At 34.3% G+C, this 15271-nt stretch overlaps 2 protein-coding genes across 2 annotated transcripts; one reads left to right on the top strand and one right to left on the bottom strand.

The window, feature by feature from the left end:
* The first annotated feature begins 340 nt into the window (after nt 1–340).
* On the top strand, nt 341–4628 carry LOC117932508 (ATP synthase subunit delta', mitochondrial). Its single transcript, XM_034853779.1, has 2 exons — nt 341–709; nt 3888–4628. Exons 1-2 carry the CDS (start codon nt 434–436, stop codon nt 4230–4232), a joined length of 621 nt encoding a protein of 206 aa, XP_034709670.1. The 5' UTR covers nt 341–433; the 3' UTR covers nt 4233–4628.
* Nucleotides 4629–5883: 1255 nt separating this feature from the next.
* LOC117931655 (pentatricopeptide repeat-containing protein At5g41170, mitochondrial-like) lies at nt 5884–9785 on the bottom strand. Its single transcript, XM_034852654.1, has one exon. The coding sequence runs from the start codon at nt 9721–9723 to the stop codon at nt 7054–7056; it is 2670 nt and encodes an 889-aa protein (XP_034708545.1). The 5' UTR covers nt 9724–9785; the 3' UTR covers nt 5884–7053.
* Between the last annotated feature and the right edge of the window lie 5486 nt (nt 9786–15271).

The following is a 15271-nucleotide window of genomic DNA, read 5'->3' as shown; positions in this document are numbered from 1 at the left end:
ATTATGACAAAAAAATTAAAGAAAATTATTTACTAGTTTAAGGTTATTTATTTATTTATATTTATATTTAACAATTTAAATTTTATTATATATATAACAAGGTTGAAATAGAAAATTCGATGTATTAATTAATAGGTATTTTATTTTATTTTATTTTTATGAATTTCAATAAAGATTAAAAAAGTAAATAGCATAAAAAGTAGTAAAATTTGAAAACTTGTAATAAAAAATTATATTTTTATTTTATTTTTATTTTTGAAAAAACATTTGATAATTAAAATTTGGAGAAATTAGGGAAGGCAAGTAGAAGGTTGTTGTCTCAGGCTCTCACCGCATTATTTTTTGCAAGGTGATTCCACTTTGAGGGCTCTCTCATTCTCTCTTAGTTCTCACTCTCCGACCTTGCGAGCCGAGCGACTCAACCCTTCCCAACATGCTGCGCCAAGCCACACGCCTCCTGGCTCGACCTGCCATCGCCTCCTCCTCCTCCTTCGCCGCCAGGGCTCGCCCCTTCTCCACTGATCTCCCCGCCGCTCCGGCTGAAGACTCCACCTTCATCGATGCCTGGAAGAAAATCATTCCAAATATTGACCCACCCGCAACCCCTCTCACTTTCATGCAACCTCGACCACCGACTCCCTCTTCCATCCCTTCTAAGCTCACGGTCAACTTCGTTCTTCCTTATGCCTCTGAGCTCTCCGCCAAGGAGGTTAGTCCCAGTGAACCCGAACCCCCTTTCTGATTTGGGATTTACTTGGATTTGTCGTTGATTGGTTGTTTTAGGGTTTGGCTTTGTTTGATCTGATTGTGGGTGGCATTTGTTCTGGTGGGGAATTTGGTTTTTGTTGTAGATTTGATGATTCCGAAAACAAATGTAGGTTTTTATGTGAAAACCCCATTTTCCCCAAATGGGTGATTAGGGTTGTGCATTATTCACATTTATGAGAAATCTCTATAAAATTTTAGGTTCGGGACTAAGAAATGCTATATATCGTGAGAGGTTATTTTGCAAATATTTAAATACTAAGCGATTTTGTCTTAGGGTTGGTTGCGTTTGATTTACCTGTGGTTGATATTTGGTATTGAAGCGTGGTTTATGGTTTTTTAGCTTGATGCGGGAAATTGGGTTTTAAGAAGTTTGGATTCTTGTACTTCTGATGGTTCAAAAAACTTGGATTTTTGTGTGAAAATCTAATTTTTTTTTTAAAACAAGGGGTTAGTGGTGGATTGATATGGGAAATTGAGTTTTGAAGGCTTTTGATATTAAGTTTGAAGTTCTTGTGGTTTTGGTTTCAAACAGATTTACACTTCTTCCTGTGAAAATCCAATTTCTGTCGAAGGGTTATTAGGGTTTTACAGAATGCTTGTTTGTCCCCAAGTTAATTGAAATTACGCATTGATTTTAGGCTGTTAATTTGGTTAATGGTTTTTGATATTGTAGATTGATGTGGGAAATTGGGTTTTGAGAGTCTGGGCAGTTGTTCTTAGTTCTAGTCTAGGAGATAAGGATTTGCCACAATTTTGGTGAAAGGTAACAGTGCTTCATACCCATATGGTTATGCCGGACCTAGTGGTTGTGCTCTAAGTATTAGATTGAGTTTTTGTGTGCGTGTGTGTTTTAATTTTTTCCCCCTTTTTCAATGTAGACCTCCTGTGTACTAGGTGTGCCCAATGTCCATATGGCTCAATGCCCTCATTGGTTTTTCTACAGGCATAATTGATCTTGTTTATAGTTTACTGTCATTATGCATGTTTGGGTAAATTTAATTCCTTTTCAAGGTTTAGGATCGTGTTATAGTTTTTTAGACAGATTCATGCCTTTAATCTTGATTCAGTCACGATGTTGAGTGTGAATCCAATATGTTTTATTTCCTGAAAGACTTATGAGTTTGTGGTTGGACATTATATTTGGAAATATGAGAATGTGAGATGTGGCTAGTCTACTCCAGCTTCAGTGATTTTAAGCTTTATCATTTTGATTAATCAACAAGACTGCTTTTGCATTGATGTCCTACAATGCAATTGCAAATTTTATTGCTATGATAAAAAGTTCATGGGGTCATTTTGTATGTTCAATAGATATGCTGCAGATAATGATGGTTTTTTTTTTCTTTCCCTCTGCTGTACTTTCTTCTGGCTGCTATATAGTTAGTTCTTTAGTTACATCTCAATGTTTGATATCATTTGGTCAACAATTGGGTTATTGTGGCTCAATTTGGGTTTCCTTATTTGAGTCACAGACACATGGGATGTGAGAGAAGAGTCCCTAAAACTGGAAATCAAATGCTGGATGTTGGTGTTATATTTTATAGATTGTTCTTTTTAAAAGTGATTTAGTTGATGTTAGATTAGCGTCTGCCAGTCATAAGCCTTTGATTCACAAGATTTTTTTGTAGTTCATTGGAGTCTGTGTGAATGGATTAACATGTTTTTTGGTTGCCATGATTTCTTTTTCAGATTTTTAGTTTTGTTTTCATTAGTTACTACATCTATTCTTTTGTTAGTTTAGTGTTTTCTTTGCGCTCTCTGAACTGAGGATCTCTTCTCATGGTCATAAACTTTCTCAAGCCTATTTGAAGTCCAACCTCTACAGTTCACTTGTGGATTATTGGATTTTAATCTACTTGAGTTTTAAATGATTCATTGGGTGGTTATGCCTATATTTGGGTTGGGTTTGCTTGAACATTTTTTAGTTTGCTTATATCTCGATCAGTGTTGGCTTCTATATATATAGATTGTACCTTTATTTGTGGGTTTACTCATACATTTTTTTGCTCATACGTGTGTGTGTGTGTGTGTAGGGTCTGCTCACATATTGATAGGTTTGTGAAGATTGTAATCTATAGCTTCTTCTATTCCTCGTACATTTTAAATTAATCTCATGGGTTTCTGATTAAAAGTTTTCTAGATATGTGAAGTAATTATGAAATAGAAAACTAAAAGTTGAGGTTGGAAAGATAAGGGTTAGTTCATTCTATCATTTGAATGAAGCAACTAAACAAGGTCTATTATTATTATCATCGAGTATTTCCTTACAAAAGCCCTTCCTTCTATGCCTACTAGTTTTGTTTCTTTGGTTTCTTTCTTCTATTGAATATTTATTTTAGTTTTTCTGCAACAGTAATGTGGCACTAACAGAGTGCCCCATCACACTCATGCTAGGAGGGGAACCTGTCCCTAAGTGGCCACATACTCTGAGGCACCATGAGAGCATGTGGGTCTGAGATGGGGGACTATGGATTTGGAACTTGGCTGGTTCCCAACCATACTTTGCTAATTCATAGCAGTGTGAGATATTAATTATGAGGATTAGGGGGTTTTAAGGGGAAATATGTTGAATCCTAGCTCTTGTAATGCCACAGGTTGGGCCTATTGGGGTATAAAATCCTAGCTCAGCCTCATTTCGTTTACGATTAATGGTACCCTATCTAATTAGATGAGTGGTGGGGCAGGGCGAGTCAGCCTATTTTCTCAGTGCCATTGATTGTGAGTGTCATTATGGGTAAAAGAATAGTATGGCAGATAATGCCAGATTTTAAAATATCTAAAGGATAAGATAACCATTATCTTGTTGGTTTTGGTTTGTGGGGGTGTTTAAAAAGGTGATGATAACCATTAAAACTACCTCATTCTTGAGATCCCAATGCATTGGTATAAAAAAAAACAAAAAAAATAGCTGATTTGAAATGCTTTGCAATAGAAATGGGATACCTGCATTTCCTGTGATGATATCGTGCTGTCCTAAGTAAATTTTGAAATTTGAAAAGAGAGAGAGTGAATTAGATGTAGGAAGTGATTCCGGGGTTAAGTAATATGGTCAGTTAACTAAGCTAAAGATCTATTGCTGTTATTTCTAACATTCTGCTGGGTGTGTGTTTTTTTTACAGGTTGACATGGTTATTATACCGGCAACAACTGGACAGATGGGTGTTCTCCCTGGACATGTAGCCACAATTGCAGAGCTGAAACCTGGGGTCATGTCAGTGCATGAAGGAAATGATGTGGCAAAGTATTTCATTAGCAGCGGCTTTGCAGTCATCCACGCTAACTCCTTTGCAGATATAATTGCCATTGAGGCTGTGCCAATCGATCAAATTGACCCAAGCTTGGTTCAGAAGGGGCTAGCTGACTTCACGCAGAAGCTGAGCTCAGCATCAACGGACTTGGAGAAAGCTGAGGCCCAAATTGGAGTGGATGTGCATAGTGCTCTTAACTCTGCTCTCACCGGCTAGAGTTAAATAGCTCTACGTGCTTTCTTGCATCTTCTTCTCACCTTTTTGCTTCTTCAAATCTGCCCCATTGACGCTTAGATTTGTGTCGAGCCCAGGAACTGCTCTGAATATTTTGTTTTTGAATTCTCATGTTGAATATGGGATTGAAATAATATCAGGAATGGATTTATCATCATCCTGGAATTCAGAAATTTGAGCCCGATTTCTTGAAACAAGAAATGTTGTATTTATCTTGATGCTTATGGGTCTCTTTTCTTTGTCTGGGCACTGTGTTTGCTGTCTATTAAGAAGCATAGGTGCTTTCAGGGGGAGGAACTATTGAGAATACCCAGTTTAGCGGTTGTTGCACAACATGGAAATGAGATTGAATATGAATTAGTTAATTTCAGAGATTAAGCTTTAAGGCCCACTGGTAGAAATGTTTTGTATGAGCATTCAAAGTTGTTTGGGTATGCAAAGGAGAAAGAGAGCTTGAAGTTTCTGTTGAATGTACAGGTGTTGATGTCATTAATGGTTTTTTTCTTTGTAATAAAAAGAGGATAAACATCCAAAGGGAATGGGACATAAAAAAATATATCACTGTTAGTTTTTCTTTAATTTTTATTTATTTAGTTTTTTTATTATTTATTTATTTATGATCGTGTTGTATTTTTATGTTTAGTTAAATTAATAAATTTTTTTGTCAAATATATATCTATATATATATATATTTTCTTTCTCCTCTCCCATTCAGTCCACAGTATTTCATTGCTGTCATCTCCGAAAACACAAAAAGCAAGAAAAGAAAAAAAAAAAACATGGATAACAATTGTTCACTAAAAAGTGAAAAACAATCAAAAACGCCTTTTTTTTTTTTTTTTTTTTTTTTTTATTTTATTTTATTTGAAAAGAGGCCTTTTGAGAACATGGAAAACACAAAAAACAAAAATCACCCCCCTTTTCCAATATTTTTTTGTTTCCAAAAACAAAAAAACACTTCTTGAAAACAACTACCAAACAAGCCCTAAAATTCAAATTGTTCACTAAAAAGTGAAAAACAATCAAAAACACCTTTTTTTTGTTATTTGAAAAGAAGCTTTTGAGAACATGGAAAACACAAAAAACAAAAATCACCCCCTTTCCCAAACACGTTTTCAATATTTTTTTGTTTCCAAAAACAAAAAAACACTTCTTGAAAACAACTATCAAACAAGCCCTAAAATTCAAATTATTCACTAAAAAGTGAAAAACAATCAAAAACACCTTTTTTTTTTGTTATTTGAAAAGAGGCCTTTTGAGAACATGGAAAACACAAAAAACAAAAATCACCCCCTTTCCCAAACACGTTTTCAATGTTTTTTTATTTCCAAAAACAAAAAACCACCTCTTAAAAACAACAACCAAACAAGCACTAAGATTCAAACTATCAACTTCTTTTCCTGCATTTCCTCGGCAAAATAAATCTCTCAAAGATTCTTTTACTTCAACTAGGAAAATCATTTTCATTTTCAAGGATGAAAACTCTCCCTAAGGAAACAACAAAAAATAAAAAACTCACATCATACAATAGGTAGACCTTGTATGCTTCTTCATGAACAGAACAATATGTGAGATTACTTGCAAACTCTCTCCAGTCCTCCATCAAAATGAAATCCACAATCTGAGGATCATCTGGATGAAGATGCTCACTTTCTTCATTAATTTGTCACTCATGGTCATGGATAAAGCATCCCAGGTTTGCTCTCATAGAAAAGGAGGAGGGGGTTAGAGAATGACCATTAGTACAGGCAGTGAGGAGACGAGGGCAAAATCTACAAACAAGGGCTGCCTTCCACAATTTTACAAGGAAACCAATAAATGAATAGCCTAAAGTTGTTCCAGAGAAGCATGACTCTGAATAAGCTTCAAAATCCTTTCGACGAATGATATCACAAACAAGGTGTGTAGTTGGCTCTAAAACAAGAATGTTAAGACTCTATATGTTCAAAAGCAATGACCATTATACATGACTCCTGTGTGGCAGGAAAAGACCCAATACAAGGCATATTGAATTTTTTTATATACATTCAATAAACTGGTAACCAAATTGAGCCATTCCAACAACAAACTTCACAAGATAACGCCTCGAATCCTTGGAAAAAACCTGCAGTTGAATCATGCAATAATATTCCTTGTCAAATAGGCCATTTTTTTTTGCAAGAAACAGATTTTGAGCCAGTTATTATCAGTTTTGAAGGCCAAACACTAGATAATTTAGACTGATTATTTCAATCTCACTGTCTGACAATCTAAGAGTGTGTACATATCTTTCTTTCATTGCCAGTAAAGGAAAGCATAAAAGAACACTGTAAAGAGTGCTGGTGACCAAATCTCCCCTGCCATAGAGAAGGATTAGTATTACCTAGTAAATTGTCCTTCCCTACTCATAACCCAAGTCAGTCAAATTTTGGTCTCAACCATATAAGGCTGGATATATTAATCGCTTTTCACCATTCTACTACTCTATCTAGGCTACACCTTCTCTTAATCCATGGATCACCATCTTTTCTGATAGCCACAGTCCCGCTCTTTTTGTCATTCCTTAGTCCATGTAACAGCCGGTAGCTTGAACCATATCTTTCTCCATTGGTGCAGAAACTGGTCTTTGCTGCAACCATCACAACATATTGCTTTCATTTTCACAAGTAAGGTTACTCTCAACTTCTCCACCACTGGATGCACAACATGCTCAAATAATATTCCAGATCAGCACTGGCATGATCCCAATCAAGATCATGATTACATAAGGTTCCTCCATATGTCAACAACTGAAGTGCTCAAAACTTATCCTGCTTATCAACTTTCAGGACCCACTGTAACTTCTGTCAATCAGTTTAAGAGGATGCTGAGTTGTTTCACTGTGAGGTCTATATCTACAAAAATAATCATATGTAATGTACATAAGGAAGTCCAGGAAGAGGCTCTTTGCAGATGTTACTCTTGAAAAATCAGCATCTTCTAGTATGTGATTGGCTTTGTCCATTATTTTATATGTAATTTCATCAAAGGCATAGGGAATCTCACTCAACTTGTGCCCCCACATCAGGGTTCTCTCGGGCATTCCTTGCTTGTAAAATTGAGACAACAATAAATTAGCCGTTACTACATTTGGGACAAATGCCATCTTAAGCAATCTTGCAGTCAAAATCATAGCACGATCCAGTATGTCACTACAAACACCATTCAGCATACTGTTGTATGTTACTGTATTTGGAACAATACCAGCTGAAACAAGCTCATCTAACATCAACACAGCTCGATTCATCCGCTGGCTGCTACAAAAACCATGGATACGTATATTATAGGTTGTGAGATCTGGGCTACTCCCACTGGCATACATTCTATTCACCAAATTATCTGCATTAACCATGTCAAAAGCTTTACAATACCCATTGATCAAAGTGTTGTATGTAATAATATCTGGGGACAATCCGGTCTGGTGCATGTCCATAAAGACATTGATTGCTGACTGCATCCTGCCCTGTTTACAAAGCCCACCAATGATCATATTGGTGGTGAAAATATCAGGGAGAAGACCTCTGTGCCTCATCACTTTCTCCAGCTTCAATGCCTCATTCAGCTTTCCACACTTGCAAAAACCACAAATCAAAGAGTTATATGCAAAGTTATTTGGAATTAACCCTTTCCTTAACATTTCTAAAAACACATTGTAAGCCTCCTCCACCAGACTTTGTTTAGAAAGTCCATCAATGAAGGCTGAGAAGGCAACAACATCAGGAAATATTCCTCTCCTTTCCATTTCTCCCCACAAACTTTGTGCCCCCACCACATCTCCTCTCTTAAAAAACTTGTCTAGAAGCACTGTGAAAGCCACGTTATTGACTGATAAACCTTTCTCTATCATCTGACCTATAAGCTCTGTTGCTTCTTGCAGCCTCCCGTTTATAGACAGACCCATAAGCAGAGAACTGCATGTGGAAGGTGAAGGAGTCAAACCAAAATGTACCATGAGTTTATAAGCTTCAAAAGCTTTATCTTCTAACCCTGCTTGGCTGTAAGCAGCAATAACAGAGTTAAAAGCAATTATGCTAGGAGATAAACCTTTCTCAAGCATATCTATCAAAAACTCCATAGCCTCATCCAACCTACCTGCCCAACACAGCCCTGAAACTGAAATATCAAATAATGACCGATCTGGAAGCAATCCCAATACAGATATATCCTTCAACAGTCTATCCCCATCCTCTTCCCTTCCATATTTGTAGTGCCCAGACACTAAAATGTTAAAAGTTATGCCATCAGGAGCTATACCCTTTTTCCTCATTTCTTCATAGAGCATGTTTGCCTGATCAATCTCTCTCATCTTAACATATCCATTCATTAGTGTGTTATACATAATGGTATTTGGAGAGAAACCCATCTCTTTAAGTCCATCAAAGAGTTTCCTTGCTTCTACCACATTCCCCTCCTTGCAAAAGGCATTGATAACTGTGTTAAATGTAACGACAGTAGGATTACAACCCCTTTCAATCATCAAATTGAACCACGCTAATGCATCAGAGGTTCGGCCCCTGATGCAACATGCATTGATCACAATGTTATATGCAAAAGCATTGGGTTCACAATGAAACTTTGGCATCAAATGCAATAAACTCTCTCCAAGATGGATACAGCCTTTTCTACAAAACCCAAGAATTATCCCACTGAATGTATACTTACAAGGTCGAGGACCTCTCCGAATCACATCCTTAAACAACTTCCACACGTTACCATAATCACCAACTCTAAGCAATAATTTGAAAAGAATTGCTACCCCTGATGCACTCGGCCTCACACCAACCTCCCTCATTCTACCTAAAATCTCCAAAGCCTGAAAACCCATTTCCGCATTCACAAAGGCCCTCATAAGGGAATCAAGAACTGAAAAATCGGACTCATAAACATGGTGCCCTCTCCACATAAACTCCACCAAATCCCCACTCCGCAACACTCCAATCCTAGCAATCACCCACCAAAGCACATCTTGCGCGACGTGCCGAAGCTCTTCGGCTGCTAAAAGATGCGCCGCAACACAACACGACCTAATGGTACTCTCCGAATCGTCCTGAAATGCAAATTTGAAGAATGCAAACGCAATTTCCCGACTTTCCAATAGTTTCATGATCTTTACTAGAAAACATGGGCAAAATTTCTGTGAAAATCCCCTCAATACATATCCTTGACTTTGTTTGATCATCTTCGACAAGCCAACCACAATTTTTCGCCGCTCATTCGGATTGATACTAAATTTCGAAGAACTTGAGCTAGGAAAAGGCGAAAACTGATCAAGAAAATCGATTTTTTGGGGAATAATTGAAGAACAACTACTACAAGAAGAAGAACGTGTGTGAAAATCCAGGGTTTTGTGGAGGGTTTGCGAAATGTTGAGAGTATGCGATGTAGATGAAGAGAGGAAGTGAGAAGAGTGACACACCTTGAGAGTAATGCGCAAACGGCGCGCAGTAGCAGACATCCGTAGGTACCGGTATGACGCCGGAAACAGTCTTCAGGTGGCCGGAGTTTCGTGCTAAAGAAGACGGCTCATTGAGGCCAAGTCCTAGTGACCAAGGAGATTTTCACCATTTCATGGTGGACCAGGACGGTGCAATTGGGCCATACTGGGCCATTGTAGGGTGAGTTGGGCCAGTCGGGGCTCACCCAAAAAATGGGCCCAAGGCCCAACCCAAGCCCCACCATTTATAAGAAAGAGAAATATGAGAAATCTTCAAATAATCTTTATCGCAAGCGCCCAATCACTTAAAACATTTGAAATATTATTTTTTTATTTATTATTTTTTTTTTGTAAAAGGGTTTAAACAAGAATTTTTTAAAATTAAGAAATATTTTAGAATTTAAGTACCTGTACTATTTGATTTTTTTTAGGTACATTTTCCATTAAAAAAAAATTCGTTATAATTTAAATTATATGAATATTTTTTCTACCTTTTTAGGTTATGTTTAGTTCTTGTAAATTATTAAGGAAAGAAAAAAATATTTTAAAAATAATTTTATCATATTTGATTGTTTTATGAGAAATATCAAAGAAAATCAAATATAATTAAATTAATTAGAAATTTATATATTTTAAATTATTTAATATTTATATTAAAGAATTAATGTAAATTAAATGAGTTTGAAGTAATGTATAAGAATAATTTTTTGTTTTTATTTTTATTTTTATTTTTATTTTGCTTTTTCTTTTCTTTCATTTTTCCTCTATATTTTCTTTCTATCACATTTTCTCACAATTTTTTTGGAAACAAAACATAGCTTAGCCCTTATAAAGATGATATGAAACTTGATCATCTTTAAATATAGTTAGATAAATGAGTGTTGTAGACATTGCATAAGTAGAGAGATAAATGCGTTGAACCAAGGTCTAGGCCTTCTAGGTTTGAATTTAAGTTAGGAATTTAACTCCATCCAAACTTGATCTGAAACTTAACATTGAGGTTATATTTGGTTCTCAAAGAATGTTAAGGAAATTGTTTGGTTATACGTGAAAAAGTTAGAGGAAAAAAAGTAAGAAATTAAGGGCTTGTTTGGTAACTGTTTTAGAGAATAGTTTTCCATAACAAAAAACCATGAAAACATGTTTGACAACAAAAAACTATTTTCTCTTTTATGTTCTTAAAAATAGAAAATATGGTGTTTTTAGAAAATATATTTTAGTTGTTTTATATTATTTTCACTTATTTTCTGATGATTATTTTTTTTAAAAAGGTTTATTACACTTTACCCACCCAACCTATAGCTTGTTTTGCACATTGCCCCAATTAAGTTCAAAATCGAGCAATGTACTCTCCATCCTTTATAATTGCATGCAATGTACATTTTTTTTAGAGACAATGTTATTTTTTTGGACGGAAAGGCACATTGTGGACCCTGAATTTTCGCTTGATGCATTCCCACTTGATGGCTAACTCACTTTTTATTTATTTGTTAAAATTTTGATTTTTAGAAAAAGACTTGGAGTCGTTACTTATTTTAATTTTTTTTAAAGGGAAAACAAAATAAGAAAAAAAAACTCTAAGTGTGACTCCTGATAAAAAAATAGGTATGTGAAAAACCGAGTTTGGTTTCAGGGATCAGGTTACCTATTGGGAAGGTACGGTAGTGAGCTGTAGCACCCCTCTAAGCCCATATACATACGGTCTCTACTAAACAAATTAAAGGAATTGTGATAATTAATTAATTAATCATGGATACCAAAATTAATAACATAAATCAATATACATAAAAGTGATAACAAAACAAAATTACAAGAATGTATAAAATAAATGACAATAAAATTATGCAAATTGATTTATTGAACTAATTAAAAAAAATATTTGAAAAAAAAAGTTTTCCGAAAATTTCAAAGGATTTTATAAAAAACAATTTTGAATGAGTGATTTTAATTTATTTTTTTACAAAATATTTTCTTCAAGTGATTTGATTCAATCTCATTTGTATTTAATTTTCAAAAAAAGTTTTTTTTTTTTTTGTACTTATTGCATCAACAGAATTTATTAAAAATAATATATAAAAAGAAAATAAAAAGAATTTGATTTTATTTAAAAAATGAATTTTCAAGTTTTATTCATAAGAGCAATACAATTTGATAATTAATTTATTTTTCTTCTTTTTTTAAAAATAAAATAAAATAAAATAAAAGGAACTTTAAAATTTTGCACTTTGTTTAAGTAAAGAAACTTATATTTTCACAATTGTATGTAAAAAAGAATTCAATTCAATTTTATCTACAACAAAGATTCACTTACAATTTTATTTATCTACAAATTTATTTAAAATTTTATAACTTTAAATAAAGGATATTTACTTGCTTGGAAAGAAAATTGTCTTTAAAGAAGATTTTTTATTTTTATTTTTATGAACTTATCTAAAAAAATGTCTTTTTTTTTAAAAAAAAGATTTATTTGCGGCAATAGTTTGATTCAAATTTATTTACCAAAAAGGGATTTTTTTTTTCCAACTTTAATAAGAATAAAAAATAGAAATTAATGACTTTTTGAAGAGACGTTGCACAAGCTTTGTAACTTATTATTATTATCTTTTTTTAGGTCATTTTTAATTTAATATAAAAGGAATATCTCAAATTTATTATTAAAAAAAAACTCAAATTTATTAAAAACATGATTTTCGGGTTTTGATAAATTTTTTTAATCTAAAACGGTTTTTTTATATATATATTAAAAAAAGTTTTTATTAAAAAAAATCATTTTATAGAATTGAGTTTATCTATTAAAAAAAATTGACTCCAAATTCATATTTATTTATTTTTGAGAAAAAAAAAATTTATATAAAAAAAAACGTATAAAAAAAAGATTATGGTTTTTTAGAAATATGAATTTTGGTTTACTTAAAAAAAGTTATTATAAATAATTAAATATGTTATCGTTATTATTATTATAAAATAAACAATTAAATAAATAGATAAATTTGAAATTAAAAAGCAACAGTGTATTGAAATATTCTATAAACCGAAAAACATTACTAATAATTTGAGAATTAGGAACAACACAAAATAAATGAATAAAATAAATAAATAAATAAATAGATAAGCAAATTACTTAAAAGCATACGCGACAATAACCAAAATAATGAAAATTTGAAACAAAAATTTGAAGCATTTAATAGAATATGAATGGAAATGGATCGTACACCAATATATACCAAAAGGTCATCTAGAATAAATCCAATATATACAAAAATAAATATAAAATAAAATAAAAATAAAGAGGACAAGGATAATCGGTATACCCTTTACAATGCAATCCCAAATCTAGTGACTCTCCACAGTTTCCTCAACAAAACTTAGAAATACCCACAAACATCTCAAACCTTTCACAGAAGAAAAAAATACAAAGAAAATATAGAGAGAGTTTCTTTTCAAAAATCCAGAGAGTCGTCCCCTTTAGCCGTCCTCCCTCTCTCCCAGAATGCTAGTTTTTTTCCTTCTTAATCCAAAAATTCTGGTCCTCTGACAACTCAACCCATGCCCTGTCTTCACCTACCCCAACTGCTCCCAATCAACACTGCACCTCTTTTTCTACTCTCAGCAACAACAAAAAGAAATGCCACAACCATTTAAGTAAAAGGGGTCAGACCTAATATAAGGTTTAATAAATATATCAGCCCAAATCCAATTAATATAATAGGCCCAAATCAAACCAAATAGCAATCCAACAAGCCAAATCTCAACACTAATAAATAGAAAACAAAAATCAACCCAAAATAAGCCCAAATGAATAAATCAAAGGCCCAATAGGAAATCCAATAATATGTAAACCCAAATCACACAAATCTGCAACCCAAATCAACATCCTTAAAGTCCGTAAACACAATCCAAAGCCCAAACAAACAAAACTCAAATATCTAAACAAAACACTGTAGAAATCAAAAGGAAGAAAGAAAGGGTTACCTTTAAAATGAAAGTGGAAAGAATGAGTGTCGGGGTGGAGAGAAATATAGATAGATAGATAGAGAGAGAGAAAGAGAAATAGAGAGAGATAGAGACATGGAAGATATGGCCGGAGATGGGGGCAGTCGTCGACGGTGGAGGTGATTGTCAGTTGGCGGTGGCGTCGCCGGTAGCAATGGTGAGATAGGTAGCCATCATGGAGATGAGGGAGAGAGAGAGAGAGAGAAAGGGGGAAAAAGAGAGAGAAAGAGAGAAGAAGAAAAAAAGAAAAAAAAAACAAGGGCTGACCGGAACAAGATGGTTGTCGTCGACGTCGTGAGGCCACGACAGTGAGACTACCGGTAGTGATATGAGGGGTGAGTGACAGAAAAAGAGGGAGAAATAGGGAGAAAATAAGGGACATGGGTGTGGGGAAAAAGGAAAGAGGAAAGAAAAAAGGAAAAATGGGAAAAAAAAATAGGAAGAAAAGAAAGAAGATGAGAAGAAGAAAAAAAAATGGTAAGTGGGGGTTGTCGTGAGGATGAGAGAAAGAAGGAGAAGAAAAAGAAAATAATAATAATAATAATAATAAAATAAAATAAAATAAAAAATAATAATTATAATAATAATAAAATTAAAGTTGAAAATTAAAAATTAAAACAAACTGGGTTGAAAATATTAGGTTAAAAAGATAATAATAGATAAATAAATTAAATGAGACAAATTTTGGAGTCTACAAATATGCCCATCTTCAGTAGAGTCTACAAGTAAAGTGAGTGTATACATAAACGAAACGAAGTGGGCTCTGTTGACGAAAAAGAAAGACCATCAAATTTGTCCCAGTATGATACTAGCTCTCTTAAACTAAAACAAGAATAAAGAGACTCTAAAACCTTACAAAAATTGCAAGAACGAAAACTCCTAAGGTGCCTCTAAAGATACACTATGGGTTCAAACTCGCTCAGAAAAGTCTCCAAAAATGACTTGAAAATCGATGTCGAAGTCAAGTAGCAGTTGAACCACCTAGGAGCATAGGAATAAATGTGTACAAAGAAAGAAACCACACATCTACTATACGAAAGCAAGATGGAATATGAAGTTGTGAGGACAAAGTGTGCAAAGACTAGAGTCACCTGAATCTAAAGGAAATGATGGGACACGATCACAATGACCGAAATCACCTGAAACAAATAGGACGCGGTTGCCATGACCAAAATCACATAAACTAAAGGAATGAACGGGACGCGGTCACAATGGCCGAGATCGCCAAACTGAAGGAAAGAACAGTACGTGATCACAATGACCAAAATCACCTAAAACAAATGAAACACAGTCGTAAGGACCGAAATCACTTGAAACATACAAAACACGGGACACGATCACCATGACTGAAATCACCTAAACCCAAGGAAAAGATGGGACGCGGTCTCAATGACAGAAATCACCTAAAACATATGGGACGCGGTCGCAATGACCGAAATCACATGAAACATACAAAGGACGGGACGTGGTTGCCATGACCGAAATCACCTAAAGCATATGGGACGTGGTCGCAATGACCGAAATCACCTGAAACATAAAAAGGACGAGACGCAGTCGCCATGACCGAAATCACCTA

This window comes from Vitis riparia, chromosome 15 (genome assembly GCF_004353265.1).
Source record: "Vitis riparia cultivar Riparia Gloire de Montpellier isolate 1030 chromosome 15, EGFV_Vit.rip_1.0, whole genome shotgun sequence".
Taxonomy (NCBI): Eukaryota; Viridiplantae; Streptophyta; class Magnoliopsida; order Vitales; family Vitaceae; genus Vitis; species Vitis riparia.
The sequence above is the reverse complement of the archived record's forward strand: the minus strand, read 5'-3'. Positions and strand labels throughout refer to the sequence as shown.